Genomic DNA, 18,590 nt, shown 5'->3' on the forward strand with positions numbered 1-18,590 from the left:
CCTGGGCCAACCTATTCTTGTTTATTAACCCAGGGAAGCTGTGTTTAATGTTTGCCAGTATGGTCTTGTGGACTAGGTCTCTCCTAGGCCCTGGATTGGAGGAGGGCTCTCTGAGCACCAAGCAACACGGCAAAGTTTGGAGCATCTGAAGCTAAGAAATAATGGGTAAGGTACCATCTTCTCAACACCATACCCTAAAGCTACTACAAGCAAACTGGACTACTAGTGGCTGAGCAGTAAAGGAAGGAACCCAGAGACAACAGTAAGGTAGATATTACAGGCAATTAAAAGGCTGTTTTGTATTCTATTTTATTTTTTGCCCAAGGCCTGGTATTTGAACTAAGGACCTCATGTTCTCCCTTACCTATTTACACTCAAGGCTGGCACTCTACACCCTGACCCACAGCAATTTCCTGCTTTGTTTCTGGTCAAGTGGATATCAGAGTCTCAGAGGCTTTTTTGCTTGGCATGCCTCAAATTGCAATCCCAGTCTTCAGCCTACTGAGTAGCTACGACTACAGGCACGAGCAACCATCTTCTGATGATTTTCTGTTTTTGTTTCTGTTTTTTTATGGGCCTTTCTCTTGAGAAGGGGACATAATTCACCAACAGTTTATTGATTTAACATAGCTTAGCAGAATTAACCCAGTTCCTGTATTCTAGTCCTAACTTGCCTAATTCTAGCCTGCCTATCCAGTGCACATGCTGGACCCACCACTCTGACAGCTCTTAGTTTCTAAGTCAAACAGGGCCTGCCAGTCAGTTGGTAGATGCAGTTCCCAGTCCTGTCATGGTGTGAGCTCTGGGGCCCCATCAGTCCTCATCAGTCCTCTCGGCTCAAGAGTAGCTCCTGTAGAGCAAAGATCCTCAAACCACAGTCTTGGTTAAGGCCAGAAGAATTGCTGACCCTCATTTTTAGTCTTTTGGTTATATTGGGCATTGGCTGTTCCTCTCTGGCCCAAACTCCTTCTTGTTTATTTTGCTTGGTTAGGGCCCAGAAAAGTCTCTTTTCAATTAGTTGTGCCCAGGGGTGTGCTGGGTTCTTACCTTTTCTCCTGTGGCAAGGTGTCTGGTTCTTAGCCATTTGCAATTACTCTATCCCGTGTTCCTGGATGCTGGCAGTTTCCATCGTTACTGCCCCATGCCCTGTTCTAGTGGTTTTATCTCTTATGGCCATATGCCTTTAGATACAAGTTGGCATTAACAATATACTTCTAGAAGTAGTTTAGCTATATTTCATCCCATTGTTTTTTCATTCTAATCATATTCATTATATTATTATTTTCACATCATATTCATCTAGTATTTTCATAACATATTCATTATTCTAGTATTTTCCCATCATATTCATTATGTTAGTATTTTCACATTATTACTCCCTGTTCTACCTTCATATCTTTATGGTCAAAACAGCCTTGAATGCAATGCCTGGACCCTGTTCCTGAGCTTTTTCAAACAAGGCTAGTGCTGTACCACTTTCTGTCACAGCACCACTTAATATTTTCTGATGGGTAATCGGAGAGATGAGTTTTTATTGACATAATTGCCAAGGTTGACTTGGAATTCCAGTGCTCAGATCTCAGCTTTTCAAGAAGCAAGGATTACAGGTGCATTTGCTGCCTGTTTATTAATTGTAATCTTCAGACATCCAAGCCTATCCCTCTGGTATTTTAGCCTTTTTTTAGGGGAAACCTAGGACTCACCTGGGGACATGAGTGAGCACATGGTAATGGCCAAAATCGGGACAGGAGTCCAAGGTGACCAGACTGGTCCAGCCAGGTTAGGAGTCAGGCACAGACAAATTGGTCCTCTATGCCGAGGAGGTGCCATGCTTCCTGGGCCACATGTTCTGGTCATCTGAGACATCACAGGAATCCAGCATGCTCCTGGCCACTGTGTTTGTGTGTGTGTGTGTGTGTGTGTGTGTGTGTGTGTGTGTGTGTGTGATTATTGGTCCTTAAACTCAGGGCCTGTGACCTAGTCTTTGGAGAAAAATTAAGATGAGCAAGCAAGAAGGAAGGAAAGCAGGCAAGCGGGAGCTCAGGTGGTAGAGCAGTACCCTGGCTACCATGGCCCCCACTCCGGGGCCAGGGCCAGGGGGACCCATGTGGAGTTCTGCACCTCACATAGGACAAGGAAGGCCATAGGCCTGAAGGGCACTGAGGAACGGAACTTTGCCTGGTCCTACCTTGTGTAGAAGGGAGCAGCGTGACAGGGAAGACAGGGCATCCTCCCAAAGCTCCCAAGCACATCCACTACCCAGAGAGCAGAGCAAGGAGGTTTCCAGTCAAGGAACCCAAGGCCTCATCTCCTACCCTGCCCTGTGCTGAGTGGGTGTGTCCCAGAGCGTAGAATCAGTAAGGCTCAACATGTAGTTTGGAATGAACAGATAGGTCTTTCCCAATGCAGAGTAAGTTCTGTTGGCCGGCACCCCAAATCACCATAAGGCAGGAATTCCCAAATTGTTCAATTGCAATGAGATATTGTGCATGGATATATGATGGTAAGAAGCAGTGCTATGGGCTGAGGCAGAGATGTGTGGTAAAGACCACCCAGCATACACAGGCCCTGGTAGGTCCTCATCACTGCCAAAAATGGAACTATGTAACCCCTCTATACATTACCCGACAATAAAAATGAAAATAAAAACGGAACTAAAAAACCAAAGGCAAACTGTATGTTAATTTTGGCACTTACTGTTTTGTTAAGTATATTTGAGGTTAATGAACATGTTCATTCATCTGTTCATCCATCCATCCATCCCACATAACCATCCCTCCACCTATCCTTCCATGTCATTCAAACATTCATCCATCTCTCCATCTTTCTACACATTCGTTTGTCAAAGACATGTCACAAATACATAAGAGATAATAAGATCTACCCAGGTAGATGCAGAAAAGGGAACAATCTGTGTTATTTAACATGATAGCCACCAGACACAGATATCTGTGTCATAGTACATTTCAATTGGTTCAGTTGCGATCAAATGAAAAGTTACCACTAGCCACATTCCTAGAACCTAAAGTCACATGAGACTTCTAGGGTGTACAGTATAGAACATTTCTGCTATCACAGAAGATCAACTAAAGAATTGGACAAAATACGAACTTATTCAATTTAGACTATTGGAAATAATCTCAAAAAATATCTAATACGTACATTACTTTCTCCAGTAACCCTTCTATTAATTACAATAAAAAATAACTGTCACTAAGTCCCAAATGATGATCTAAAGAACCATTAGTAAAATTGTATTATTACGGTAGTTTCCTCTAAATATCAGATTGTCATATTACAGACTCATTCAGACTGTTGAAAATCAAATGAATATTATACTTGTATGCATTTTTCAAAATGGTAATTCTCCAATTGTTCCAATCAGTTGAATTTACTGAGCTAAGGAATAGTGGGAACATGAGGGGAAATGGTGGTTGTCTTGATAATTGCATTGCTCTAATAGTAGACCTGAGTGAGAAAACTGTATTTGAAAAGTAAAAGTCTGTCATATGGTTCTGGAGGCTGCAGGGTCACAGCCCAAGGCTGTGTATCCAATGAGGACAGATGCATATCCCACGTGGGTAGTGGATAGAGAGGCAGTGAGGAAGGGAAGGAACCCAACTTACATTTTCAGGAGGAACTCATTCTTAAGGTCCTTCAGCTGTAGCACTGGCATTTGCTCATTCTTTAAAGGACCAGCTGCCTAGGGTAGTTTACCAATTTATGCCTAGCATATGTGGACTCAAATGTGCTCAGAAAAGGGCTTGGCATTGAGGTAGAAATACACGAAGACACGACAGGAAACTACCTGTTATTCACACATACTGCAGGCAAGTGATAACCTTACAAAACAGAGGACATCAGAAAGGTTTTCCGTAACCAGGGGAGAATTAACCCTCAATAAACCCTGTCCTGAAATAGCTAACAATTTATAAAACCAAGAGAAAGAGACCCGGAAGTTTGGCCTTGTGGTAGAGTGCTTGCCCGCCATGCACGAAGGCCTGGGTTTGATTCATAGGTACCACATACATAGTAAAAGCCAGAAGTGGTATTGTGGCTTAAGTGGTGGAGAGACGGCCTTGAGAAAGCCATCATGTTCAAGCCCCATGACTGGCAAAAACAAAAACAAAAACAAAAACAAAAAACAAAACAGCAAAGCCAAACAAAATAAACAAACACAAATCCTAAGAGTAGGAATCAATTGGTTTATAAGTGACTAAAATGTTTCCACAATTAGAGATAAAAGGAGAAAATTATGTAGTACTCATATAAATGATATAAATCATACAGAAGGTTGATAAGGATTACTAAAGTTACCCATGTGTTAACCATCTGTGTCTTATCTGAGTAGTCCTAACTGTAAGGGATACATTTTCCTTTGACATTGGGGTGAACTTAATAAAAGAAAGAAATCACATGCTGATAGACCTGGATGCCAGTAGCTCATAGGTATAATCCTAGATACACAGGAGACTCAGAGGTTTAGGGTTCATAGCTACCCGAGACAGGTAAATACTTAACCAGTAAAAAGGAAGAAAGTGGAGGGTCAAGTGTAGTGATACAAAACCAGTCCTAATCAAATGCCAAGCATTTGAGCCTCAGATTTCTAGCCTTACTATACACAGACACACACATACAGACATTACCAGATTCCCCACACTACTAAGCCTAATTAGCTTTCTATCATATTCATACTGTATATGCTATATGTACTTGGCTTCATTGGATTGCCTCCATTTTGATGAAGCTCAGTATTAAGTGTAAAATAAATGTATGTCATCATCAATTAAAATGTGATACCCAAATCACTACACTTCTAGTAGGAGAGATAAAATTTAAAAAGCCAAAACCACATGGGATCACCAAGGAATAGAGCAAGGACTGGATGTGCTCACAGCAAAGGTGGAAAATGCAGCCAGCAAGTTGGAATCCATGACAAAATCGAAGCAGAGCATTGCGAAGAAGATCGATGCTGCTCAGAATTGGCTTGCAGATCCAAATGGTGGACCTGAAGGGGAAGAACAGATTCGAGGGGCTTTGGCTGAAGCTCAGAAAATAGCCGAATTGTGTGATGATCCAAAAGAGAGAGATGACATTCTGCGTTCCCTTGGAGAAATAGCTGCTCTGACTTCTAAATTAGCAGATTTACAAAGACAGGGTAAAGGAAATTCACCAGAAGCTAGAGCACTGGCCAAACAGGTAGCTACGGCCTTGCAGAACCTGCAGACCAAAACCAACAAGGCTGTGGCCAACAGCAGACCTGCCAAGGCAGCTGTCCACCTGGAGGGCAAGATTGAGCAAGCCCAGCGGTGGATTGACAATCCCACAGTGGATGACCGGGGAGTCGGTCAGGCTGCCATCCGGGGGCTTGTAGCTGAAGGGCATCGTCTGGCTAATGTGATGATGGGACCTTATCGCCAAGATCTTCTGGCTAAGTGTGACCACGTGGATCAGCTGACAGCTCAGCTGGCTGACCTGGCTTCTCGAGGGGAAGGGGAGAGTCCTCAGGCCAGAGCACTTGCATCACAGCTTCAAGACTCTTTAAAGGATCTGAAAGCCCAGATGCAAGAAGCCATGACTCAGGAAGTGTCAGATATTTTCAGTGATACCACAACTCCCATCAAGCTTTTGGCAGTGGCGGCTACTGCCCCTCCTGATACTCCTAATAGGGAAGAGGTATTTGATGAGAGAGCATCAAACTTTGAGAACCATTCAGGAAGGCTTGGAGCCACAGCAGAGAAGGCAGCTGCTGTTGGTACTGCTAATAAATCAACAGTGGAAGGCATTCAGGCATCAGTGAAGACAGCCCGAGAACTCACACCCCAGGTTGTATCTGCTGCTCGCATCTTACTTAGGAACCCTGGAAATCAAGCTGCTTATGAACATTTTGAGACTATGAAGAACCAGTGGATTGATAATGTTGAAAAAATGACAGGGCTGGTTGACGAAGCAACTGATAACAAATCTCTCTTGGATGCTTCTGAAGAAGCCATCAAAAAGGACCTGGGCAAGTGTAAGGTAGCCATGGCCAGCATTCAGCCACAGATGCTGGTCGCTGGAGCAACCAGTATTGCTCATCGGGCGAACCGAGCTGGTTGCTAAGAGGGAGGTGGAGAACTCTGAGGATCCCAAGTTCCGTGAGGCTGTCAAAGCCGCCTCTGATGAACTGAGCAAAACAATCTCTCCGATGGTGATGGATGCCAAGGCTGTGGCTGGAAACATCTCTGACCCTGGCCTGCAAAAGAGCTTCCTGGATTCAGGATATTGGATCCTGGGAGCTGTGGCCAAGGTCAGAGAAGCATTCCAACCTCAGGAACCAACATTTCTAAATGTTGGTCTTTTGCTTAGATCAGCTGCTTAAGACTAGATTTGAGCCAGGCACTGGCGGCTTACTCCTGTATTTGCAGCTCCTCAGAAGGCTGAGATCTGAGGATTACAGTGTGAGGCATGCCTGGGTAGAAATGTAACCAGCAGAAAACAGAAGTAATGCTGTGGCTAAAATTTTAAGAGTGCCAGCCTTGAGCATAGAAAGGCTCAGGATCAGTGCCCAGTCCCTGAATTCAAGCCCCAGAACTTCCTTTGCTGAAATCATCTATTTGCCTAGAGGAGCTCCACGGTGGCTTTCATCTTTTACCTTTAGTGAGGTGGAAAAGTTTGCTCATTCACTTGGACACACAAGATTGGAGCAGGAGAAAGCAATAGTCTCCTTACCTGTAGAGAATATAGTCTTTCTATTCCACGCTTTTTGAAAGAGGAATAATAGCCTATTCCAGTGTATAGGAAGAGAATGGAGAAAGGGAACAATGAGAGACAGGTGAGAAAGATATTTGATACTGCTCTAGGAAGAAAGAGAGTAAAGAAGGAGCTGCTTGAAAGCAAACAAGAGAGGAAAGGCCATGTCCTTTGATGCGGTTCATTATACTAACCTTAAAGTTTTCCACCACCTCTTACTGGAGAGACTTGAAGCCCTTCAGCCATACCTGTTTGGCCTAGGTGAATGATTTACAAAGCATCTTCAATACCAAACGGAACAAATTTAACTTTTTAAAATCAAATTCTTATGTGAACGTTAAAAGTTCCCTTGCGTTTTAGGAATTGGAGAATGATACAGGTTTGCAGCAAGGAGTAAGAACTAGTCATAAAAGAAGACCTCCCAGAAGTAAGATTTTTTAAAAAATTAGTATAAAAACCACAGCACACGATGTGCCAGCATATCTGTTTTTGTACAGCTGGGTAGTGTTAGGTGCATTGCCTATGCTGTGAGGCAACGTTGGGTCATTTTGTTTAATCTGAACCTCCAGCTCAGAAGCCACCCTGTCTTCCTCCTTTTCTGTAAGCTTGCAACTCACTATTCAACTTTCTCATCCTGTGAGTTTGGTGAGCTCTGTGCTTCACATAAGTGGACCATGAAGGTTTGTATTATTTTCTTCCCTTTTTTCCCTCATCTTGTTGATTGTACTCTTTAGTACCATTTTTACAGTCTCATATGATTTGCATTTTTTGATTGCAACTTGAGTGTCAAGTCCTTAAACTCACAGCCAAAACTACTTCCATGAACTTGTGTGTTTGCACACGTGTGTGCCCATGCACTAGTAGTATGGCATTGTGCTTCTTCTTTTGGGCTGCTGGCTGATGCTTTAACCCTTGAACTGTATTGGTCGGGTGAATTGGAAATGGCCTTTCAAAGCCATTCCTACTGTGAGTGCCTTCCAATTACTATCATCTGGCCTCAACCCTCCCAGTAAATATTATCTAGTTGAGCCAGCGGCTCATCAATCCAATCCTGGCCATGCTGAGGGCACACAAGGGGTTCATGTGATGAGGCAGCATTGCCAAAAGCTAGACTCATTCCTATGCAGCTTCATCTAGCACAGGTTTCTGAAATCAAACCTCAGTATTGAAGAAAGGCCTGGCAGGGATAGAAGAAGTGGAGGTGTAGCTGAAATAGTAGATCGTGTGCCTAGCATGCAGACAATCATGGTTTCAATACTCAGCATTGTAGATGGAAAATATGATTTTCTTCTACACTGTACAGCTTTTCTTTGGAGGGGGGATGGTCGTGGGGCTTGAATTCTGGGCCTGGGCATTGTCCCTAAGCTCTTCAGCTCAACGCTAGGGCTCTACCACTTGAGCCATAGTGCCACTTCTGGTTTTCTGTCTGTTAATTAGAATAAGAGTCTTACAGACTTTTTGTGCCCAGGCTGGCTTTGAACCACAATGTGCAGATCTCAGCCTCCTAGTGGCTAGGATTACATGTGTGAGACACCAGCACTTACCTAGCTGCAGACTGAATTCTTGTGTGTGTGTTTAATTTCTTCATAGTGAACACACCAGCACCCAAAGGGACGATGACTTCTGATCTTGTCTGGAACCAAACACCTGGTGAGTCCATATGCTGCTCATTTTAGTGTGGAACAATTGAGAGTATTGTAACCATACAGTATACAGGACAGGCTATGGGTATCAGTACATCCTTGTCTTCAGTTTTGAAAGTAAATAGGCAACAACAGATCAGGTCAAAAGATAATTGCTCCTGTTCTCTTTGGAAGTCAAGTCCTAGGAACTACAAGACTAAATGAAGATGGTCACAGGATTTATATGCAATAAACACTTATTGGAGGGAATGGAAACAGATTTTATGTACAACATAGCTTAATGGAGTCTGAATCCGTTCTTTGCACCACACAACTCAAGTTACTTTGAAAGACCCACCATCACACTGGATGGGAGTAATGCAGAGCCTTTTATCAATCAGAGAGGCAGGGGCTGGGAATGTGGCTTAGTGGTAGAATGCTTGCCTGGCATGCATGAAAGCCCTAGGTTGGAGTCCTCAGCACCAAATAAACAGAAGCAGAGGTGACACTGTGCCTCAAGTGGTAGAGGGCTAGCCTTGAGCAAAAGAAGCTCAGGGACAGTGCACGGGCCCTGCGTTCAAGCCCCAGGTCTGGGGAAAAAAAAATCAGAGGCAGCCAAGAGTAGCACCAGCAAGGAGGGAGCAGAGGAGTCCTGGAAGCAGAAATACACGTGGTATGTCAGCTTGAGTTCCTACATAGCTAATGAAATGGAAAATAAGGAAAGCAGCAAAAGCACAGTAAACATTATATAGGTTCATAAGGAAAGAACTCTTGGTTGATCATGCATAAAAAACTTTGTTTTGCAGAGGTCATCATTTAATTTAGTAAGAGGCCTCATTTCATGGAAAAAGCAGGAAATATTCCCATGCATGTACAGTATATAAAGCTATATAAATTATAGCTAATTTGGATGAAAAAGTAAGTGTATGAATTCACATGGTATTTTTCTATGAATCATTTAATCCTTCCGTGTTCTCAAGAGAACCAGAACACAGTGATGATGGGAGAGGTTTGCTTAAAAAGGTCAGATATCCAAATATAGATAGGGATGTATATAAAAGATGTACAGAGACAAGGCAACAAGTTTATGGGAACTATTTTGAATGTCACAGCAGTGCAGCTTTTGTCTGTGCCATTCTGTCCTTTTGCAAGTTGAGTAAATGACCAAGACACCAGTATGGAGATGGAGTTCTTGCTGTTCTAGTTACCAGTGAAGAGAACTCTTAGAAAACCCTGATAGGATCCCTTGTGTATGAGACCCTATTCCAATGGGTTCACATTTTCTAGGATTGCAGTTACAAATGATCAGAGAAAGTAGTTTCTGTACTACCAACTTACATCACGGCACTGGGGAACACAGGTTTCATATTGAAGTGCCTGCTACCATTTGGTTTTTGCTCGGGTGGTAGAAAAGAATCTATCCATGAAGTCCCCTTTTTCCTATTTTCTGGGTTGTTGACAATTGCCAGTGGACTTACTCTCAGGATTTCTGCCTTATTTTGCACATGATATCCTTTCCTTCCTTTTTTTTGGAGGGAGGTGAGGTGGGGTAGGGGTGGTCCTAGGCCTTAAACTCAGGGCCAGGGCACGGTCCTGGGACACGTTTTGCTCAAGGGTAGTACTCTACCACTAAAGCCACAGCTCCACTTCTGGCCTTTTCTATGTATGTGGTAGTAACGAATAGAACCCAGGGCTTCATCCATGCTAGGTGAGCATTCTACCACTAGGCTATGCTCCTGGCCAAGACTTTTTGTTTTTGGTTGGTCATGGGGCCTGAACTCTGAGCGGTTTGTCTTTTGGTGGTGGTAGTCATAGGGCTTGAACTCTGGGCCTGGGCGCTGTCCTGAGCTCTTCAGCTCAAGGTTAGTGCTCTCCAACATTGAGCCACAGTGCCACTTCTGGTTTTCTGGTGGTTAATTAGAAGAAAAAAGTCTCATGGACTTTCATGCCTTGGCTGGCTTTGAACCTCAATCCTTAGATCTCAGCCTTCTGAGTAGCTAGGGTTACAGTCATGAGCCACTAGTGCCCAGCTACTTGACTGCCTTTCTATACACTTAATGATAACTTTTTTTTTTTGGTCAGTCACATCGATTGCAGGGCTTGAACTCTGGGGCCTAGGCGCTCCTGAGTAGCTAGGGTTAAAGGTGTGAGCCACCAAATCTAGCATGGAAACTTTTTCTTATCAATCTGAATCCAAGGTTTCTGACTGAATTAATTGTGTATAGACATCATTTACTGAGGGTAAAGTGTTAAAATCTTGGCAACAGGCATGATTATAACTGCTAAATGAGCAGTGATGGTTTTCTAATGAAATTACATCCACAGTCAAAATTTAGGGAATTGAGACAGGAGTTTGGTCTCGTGGCAGAGTGCTTGCCTAGCATGCACAAGGGACCTGGGTTTGATTCCTTGGTACCACATACATAGAAAAAGCTGGGAATGGTGCTATGGCTCAAGTGATAGAGCTCTGGCCTTGAGAAAGCCCAAGGACAATGCTCAGGCCCTGATTTCAGGTCCCAGGACTGTGTATGTGTGTGTGCATCCTCCCGGTAATATTATCATCCAGTTGAACCAGTGGGTCACCAGTCCACTCCTGGCCATGTTGAGGGCACAACAGAGATTCACATGATGAAGCAGCATTGCCAAAAGCTTTTCAGGCTTCCTCTAGCACAAGATTCTAAAGTTAAACCTCAGTACTGCAGAGAGGCCTGGCACAGATAGCAGAGGTAGAGGTGTGGCTCAAATAGCAGATCTGTGTGCCTAGCATGCACGTGCCATGGTTTCAATACTCATCCCTGTAGATAGAATGATGTTTCTACACGACTCATACTAAATTTCTGTGTATTGTTTAATTTCTTCACAGGTACCATCTAAATGAGTGATGTTGTTCACTTATGTGCTGATGTAAAGATCTGCAGTCCATGTACTTGTCATCTGAGTGTTAAATAATTTATAGTGTAACAATAAAGAATACACATGACAGGCTGTCGGTATCAGTATGTCCTTGTTTTCAGTTCTGAAACTAAATAGGCAACAAGATACAGGTCAAAAGATAATTGTTCCTTGTTGGGAGCAGAGTGCAGGGTCAGGCTGACCCATGAATCTGCATCACTGAGTCAGATAACCACCCAAAGAAATGAGCTGTCATGTATGAACACCATGCCTAACTTTGAGCTATACCGTTGGTATTGTGAATCACTCTCTGCTGAGACCTAGAGTGAGAGTAAACATGTGCACCTCCTCCACGCTGCCCACCTTTGTGTTGATAGGCCCCTGCAACCTATATTAGCTGAATGTACTTCCTCATTAAACGAGTTCCTGCCTTGACGGGTCTCCCTGACGTATCTGATTGTCTTCCAGTGAGGGAGGGCTGGGTGCGGGCAGTCAGTCGGCCCACTCCCTTCTCGGCTCGTCCTGGTCAGGACGTGTTCTTCCTATCCCTCCTGCGGGTCAGGAGGGACCGAGGACTAAAAACCCTGACAATTCCTCTTCTCTTTGGAAGTTAAGTAGTAGAAATACAAGGTTAAATGATGGTCAAGTCGCTGCAGCCAGGTGCACATGCAGCCTGAAGTGCTTTCTAGGAAAAAAAATCTATGCAGGATGTGGACTATGTCAAATTCCACGCCTTTGCCTCTCAGTTTTTGCTTTCAGAAGAGCCTGCTTATAAGAAGTCCTCTCTTCACACATCTGTTTTCCATGACTGTTTAAGCCTGGAATTAAATCAGTTTTAGAATGACAGATGAGTTTCATTTTCAAACTTGGAAGAGAACCAGTGAAGGCTGGGACGTGTTTTGGAAAGAAATGGATATGTCTTTCCCAATCCAGTGTAAGCTTCTTTGTTCAGCACCCCAAATCAAATTGTTCAAACGCAAAGAGATATTTTACAAAGGTATTTGATGACAAGAAACAGTGCTTTGGGAGGAGGACATAGCTGTGTGGTAAAGATGGCTACTGTATAGAGTCTGGTTACATCTCCCACTCAGACCAAAAACGTGATCTCTGAAAACCCAAAAACAAACAAAACGAAATGCCCTATGGAATTAGGTGCATACTAATTTCAATACTAGCATTTCTCCCTCCCTTTCCCATGTCTCATTATTCTAATCAGCAGTGTGCTTGTATGATCCATCGTGCCACCGCTGGAATTTTGCTGCTTAACTAAGGGTAAGAGTATTAGAGTTTTCTGACTGAAATGGCTTCAAACTGAATCCCCACATCCCAGCCTCCTGAATACTAGGTTTACAGGTGTGAGCTACTGGCACATAGCAAATCTCATTAATCTGAAATACGTCCACATCCAAAACAGGGAGATAGACCAATCAGTAGATCACTGGATAGATAGATGGATGGGCACACAGACAGATTTTCCAACAACCCTCCATTGAAACACTCAGCCAAATTCTCATCTATGTGTATGGGGTGGGGAGGGGAAATGATCAATGGAGTTTGAACTCAGGGCCTCAAGTTTTCTTTCACCAGTTCAACTAATAAGTCATACAGGAAGCTTTTTCCACATGGATATTTTGAGGTATTTTGATTTTTGCCTCTAGTGTGGCTCCACAGTGATCCTATTTTCCACTTCCTCTGTTAGCTGTGCCTGTGCTAACCAAGAATTACAATACTCTCAACCTCAGCTTCCCATATAGCTTCTAGAAGTCTGAGTAAATACATTTCTGCTGTTTGGATTTCCTTGTGGTAGCATTTAATGGCAGAGTTGGAAAACTAATATCCCAGGGATATGGAAGGATGGCATGAAGAAAGGCTTGGTCAGGGTAAGAGGACTACAGTCCAGGTGAGGGAGAACGAGAGTGGGGCCAGGAGGGAGAAGGCCTCAAGGCATCATGCAGGGAAGGTCAGGAAGTAGACAACAAGCAAGTGTCATGCCCCTTGTCACTGTGAGAGTTCTAACATCTGACCACCTTTCCATCTCAGGGGAATCCCAAGATGAGTGAGAGTGAGATTGAGAGGAGCTGATGCTCCCTCTTCTGTGATTATTTCTAAGTAGTTGTGCAAAGAAGTTTTTATTCAACCAAATCAGTTAATGAGTACACTGCACCTTGATAAATGTCTCCTTTCCCATCTCTCCCAACCCTACTTACCTCATTTTACCAGGTTCCAGTTTCATACAAGTCCTTTGAATAGTATGGCTATATTAATCAAATGCATATGCACTTTACTTACTCATTAAATACTTGAGTTTAATTCACTCAGAATACACTTATGATTTTAATTTTGTGTTCACTTATCTTCATTCTGATCCTATTCTAGATGTTTGGGATGAGATGTCCCTGTCACTGGAGGAGAAATCAGGCACGTGGGCATTAAATGTTACATCAGAGATGTCCACAGGGTCCTGTGGGAACACAGTGCAAACGAGGGCGTGGGTCACCACCACCCAGATAATGATCATCCATGACCAGGAACAATTTTCAGTGATTACATACGTACATGTGTGTGCACATACACAACAGACCCTAAAAATGGGCAATGGTGGCCCATGCCTGTAATCAGAGCTACTCGGGAGACTAATCTAAGGACAGTGGTTCAAATCCAGCCAGGGCAGGAAAGGCCATGAGACTAATATCTAGCAAACTATTTAGAAAATGCTGCAAGTAGTGCTGTGGCTCACGTGGTAAAGTGAGAGCGTTGAACAAAACAACAAACTCAAGGACAGAGCCCTGGCTCTGAGTTCAAGCCCGAAGACCACCAAAGAAAAAGATAAAACTGGAGTTTGGCAGATTGAGTTCTGCAGCTTTGGGAGTAATTTATAGGAAGCAGCTCAACTTGTCTCCTCTCTTCCCAATGGCATCCAGTGATTGGCAGGATCTAGCTCACCTGTCCTATGCCCGGTCCTCAGTGAGGACGCCCCTATACCCTAGCAGACTGGCTGGAGGCCCTGGCATTGGGGCTGTGCTGTCCCCACTCCCTTCCTATGGGCTCCGCCCACACACTCTCAGTCACACCCACTCTGCATAGGGGACAGTGGGAGACAAGGCCTGGGTTCCTAGACTGGAAACTGCCTTGCTCTGCTCTCTGGGTAGTGGATGTACTTGGGAACTTCAGGAGGATGCAGCAACTTTCTGCCATGCTGCTCCCTTCAGCACCTGGCAGGAGCAGGCTGAGTCCAGTTCCTCAGGGTCCCTCAAGGCCCACAGCCTTCCGTGTAGCACAGGAGGCACAGAACCCCGCATGGGTCCCCTTGGGCCTGGTGCTGGGGTGGATACTGCTCTACCACTCAAGCCTTAGCTCATCTTATGGCACTTGCTTTCTTTCTATGTTTCTTTTGTCTGTTTTTCTTCCTCCTTTTTACCTCTCTCTCCTCCCTCCTCATTTTGGTCAATTAGAGACAAGAGTCTCAATGAAAGTTCTTTCCAGGGCAGGCTTCCAACCGCCATCCTCAGATCTTGAGTCCTCCTGAATAACTAGAATTACAGATATGAGGCATCAGCTCCCAGCCTGTTTTGAGGCAAACAGTGCTGTTCCTATTACAGTTTTGGGTGTAGTATATCCAAACAAAGTAAACCTGGGTGCTGGAGGCTCACACATGGAATTCCAGCTACTCAGGAGATTGAGATCAGAAGATTAAGTGTCAAAGCAGGGAGGGGTTAGGGGCGCACAGGAGTCATCACCATTTAATCAGTAAAAAAGCCAGAACTGGAGATGTGGCTCAAGTGGTAGAGCTATAGTCTTGGGACAATGCCCAGTCCTGAGTTCAAGCCTCAGTACTACTGGTGCCACACATATCTGTGTGTGTGTGTGTGTGTGTGTGTGTGTGTGTGTGTGTGTGCACAGAAAAGTTACATGTTCAGTATTACAAAATGCATGCAATATTTTTATGCTGTTGTTTCATATCAGCCCAGGACAGTGAGATCTACAGTGAGTGAAAAGATTGAGGCATGCCTCCTCACCCACCCATCCTTCACTCAGCTACTGGTATCTTCCAGGCAGGCTGCTGGTATCTGCCCACTTCCTTCTGGAAATCTCAGGGATCCCATCCCCAGCTGGGGACCTTGGGAGATGCCTGTATCTAAATCAACAGCTACTTACTCTCTCCCAAAGCTCAGGGTACAGAGGATCACGGGGCTCTGTTCCTAGATTGGTTTATTATTGCAGAAAAAGAGCAGTCTATGCCAAGAACTCTCTTCATCCCAGGATACCAAACAGCAAAGATAACTGTAAGGATACAGAGGAAACAGCTTCTCCTCTTGAAGGAAAATCACTAGCCCTAAGCTAGCCAGGGTTACACTCATAGGGAGATCCTGTTTCAAAAGAGCAAAAACAGCCAGGAGCCAGGGGCTCATCCTATAACTCTAGGTAATCAGAGTTATAATGAGAACAAATATTTTCCCATACTGCTTAAATCTGTAAGGTTTCTCTTTAGTGTATTCTTTCATGTCTGTGAAGATGGTAGGGAAGAACAAATGCTTTCCCACATTGCTTACATTTATAGGGTTTCTCTCCAGTGTGAATTCTTTCATGTCTTCGAAGGGAACAGGGAAACACAAATGTTTTCCCACACTGCTTACATCCATAGGGTTTCTCTCCAGTGTGAATTCTTTCATGTCTTTGAAGGAAATGGAGAAGAATGAATGTTTTCCCACATTGCTTACATGTGTAGGGTTTGTGGCCAGTGTGACTTCTTTCATGTCTGCCAAGGGAACTGCGAAAAACATATGTTTTCCCACATTGCTTACACCCATAGGGTTTCTCTCCAGTGTGAATCCTTTCATGTTCTTTAAGGTAACTAGAGAAAGGGAAAGTTTTCCCACATTGCATACATTCATAGGGGTTTTCTCCAGTGTGACTTTTTTCATGTCTTCGAAGGGCACCAGAAAAAGCGAATGTTTTTCCACATTGCTTACATCTATAGGGTTTCTTGACAGTGTCAATTCTTTCATGTGCTTTAAGAGACCTAGAAAAAGAGGTTTTCCCACATTGCTCATATGCCAAGTGTTTCTCACCAGGGTGGATTCTTTCATGCCCTTGAAGAATACCAGAATGAGGGCAAGATCTTCTACAATGCATACTTTCACAGCAGTGTTTAACTTCAGTGTCAATTTTTTCTTGTCTGTGAAAAAAACTGCTAAAGGAGTTTTCACATTGTTTAGCTGCAAATGGATTTTCCTCATTGTGCATTCCACAGCTGATTTTCCCCTGATGGAATTTCCTGTAAGCTCTCCCATATTCTTTATGAGTGTTGTGGCTGTCCACATATACTGATATGTCCTGATACTGAAAAGATATTTGTCCTGTGTGAGCTCTGAAAGACATACCCATGGGTGAAGGAGCAAAGATGGTTTCTCCAAACATATAGTTTTTGAAAGATGCAAGTCTGGGTAGAGTTTTCTTATTCATGGATGTCTACATTCTGTTGGAAGGCTTCATTAAACTTCAGATCCATAGAGCCTCTCTAAAAATATAGTTCTGAAAAACAAAAGGCACACAAACTAAGAACTTTTTATTAAAGCACTAAACCATTAAAAAGTATCTCCTGTGCCTGCACGGTCTTCTCCAAATGGTCTCCATAGTGTCATATTTTATACTTCTGAATTTACAAATTTTGGAACTCCACTTGTATACATGTTAAAAGAAAAATGTCCTAAGATTAAGTCAATTTCTATCCTTATGTATTTGCATTATCTGTTTAGTTTAAAAATTTCCTGCCACCCTACAATATTTGAAAGAACAGTATTGTTTCTGCTTAGTACAATTACCTTTTTTCTTCCCTGGAGTTTTGGTTAACTTCACTATTTTCTTGTCCCTGCTTCTTTTCAAAAATACAAACACAGAAACCATTGATTCCTTCAACATTACAGAAACAATATTAAGACTACATCACTTTTCATGGCATAATGAGATCATGGTATATTTACAGTCATATATTCATCTACATGTTCCATTTTTCATTCTAAATCATGCAGCATTACCAAGGGCAGGAACAGCTCACAGTTAAGTAAGGGAATATTTACCTATGGAGGACAGGTTCTTAAATGTTTCCCCCATCACATCTTGGTAGAGCTTCCTTTGAGAAAGACTTAGTAAAGCCCATTCTTCCAAGGTAAAATTGATGGCCACATCCTCAAAGTTCACAGTCTCCTAAAATATTCCACAAATAATTCCAAAAGCAAGAGCTAAAAGCCACAGAACTGGAAATGAGATTCAACTTATTAACAACAACAACAAAAGAAACACATATATTGTGTTGCCTAATCAACAATTTAACATTCACCAGCCATCTTTTTTTTTGGCCAGTTCTGGCTGGAAATGAGCATTTCCCATCTCCTGGGGCCAGTAACAAATGCCTATAATCCTAGCTTCCCCTCTGTATGGGTGAGATCTGAAAGAAGTGAAACCTGCAGGGAAAGCACCTGAGCCCCTTAGTGCTGGTCATAATAGTTCCAACAGTAATAGTCTCACTGTAATGAAAAGCCCAAGAATAAATGTGCTCTCTACTAAATTCTCCAAGTCCTTTAAAGAAGAATCAAGAATGTTCCATAAAATGGAAAAGGAAAGAACTTTGCCACACATTCTGTGAAGCCAGTATTAGTCTGATAGCCAAACTGAACAAAGATACCACAAAAACAGAACAGAACTATTTATATATATAAAGAATGTCTATGTAATTCATCTTTTGGCAAGTGTGGATACAGAAAAAGATTAGAAAGACACACCAGAGTGAGCATGGACTAGTATTCACCTACACAGTAAATCCACACTTGTTTATATTATGTAAATTTAGCCTGAAATAAACAACTAATTTATTTGAAGAAATCTATTTCATCCTATAGTCTCAAGTCCTGAATAAGAAATTTTCCATCTTCCACTCACATCATAATAGAACCTACTGAAATGTAGATGCAAAAGAGCATTTCAGTTGAGTTCCAGTGGCTCATGCCTATAATCCTACCTGGTCAAGAGGCTGAGGTGTGAGATCTGAAACCAGTCTAGACAAGATACAAAAGTCCATTAAGGCTTATATCTCAATCATCAAAAAAAAGTTGAAGCTATGGCTGAGTGGTAGAACACTAGTCTAGAGCAAAAAAGGTAAGAGACAGTGCCCAGGTCTTGAGGTTAAGCCTCGGGACTAGTATACACACATATACACTGACAAAAACAAAATACTAAAAAGACAAAGAAAAGGGGCTGGGAGAAGCTGCCTCAGTGGCTCATGGTTTGATGGAAACCAACATGGCAATGCTTCAAGGCCTTAGAGACCACTAGCACTGGACTGGTACA

General features: G+C 43.1%; 1 protein-coding gene and 1 pseudogene across 1 annotated transcript; one reads left to right on the plus strand and one right to left on the minus strand.

Annotated features, from left to right (window-relative positions):
* Nucleotides 1-1,711: 1,711 nt before the first annotated feature.
* Nucleotides 1,712-6,361, plus strand: LOC150039716 (vinculin pseudogene; annotated as a pseudogene).
* A 9,177-nt stretch (nucleotides 6,362-15,538) lies between these two features.
* LOC150039717 (uncharacterized) lies at nucleotides 15,539-16,615 on the minus strand. Its single transcript, XM_090327638.1, has one exon. The coding sequence runs from the start codon at nucleotides 16,488-16,490 to the stop codon at nucleotides 15,732-15,734; it is 759 nt and encodes a 252-aa protein (XP_090183764.1). The 5' UTR covers nucleotides 16,491-16,615; the 3' UTR covers nucleotides 15,539-15,731.
* Between the last annotated feature and the right edge of the window lie 1,975 nt (nucleotides 16,616-18,590).

Source organism: Megascapheus bottae, unplaced genomic scaffold (assembly GCF_031878675.1).
Source record: "Megascapheus bottae isolate mThoBot1 unplaced genomic scaffold, mThoBot2.hap1 HAP1_SCAFFOLD_302, whole genome shotgun sequence".
In the NCBI taxonomy this organism is placed as follows: domain Eukaryota; kingdom Metazoa; phylum Chordata; class Mammalia; order Rodentia; family Geomyidae; genus Megascapheus; species Megascapheus bottae.

Excerpts from the sequence above, each read along its gene's own strand:
- LOC150039717 (XM_090327638.1), bottom strand. The coding sequence starts at position 16,490 with ATGCACAATGAGGAAAATCCATTTGCAGCTAAACAATGTGAAAACTCC.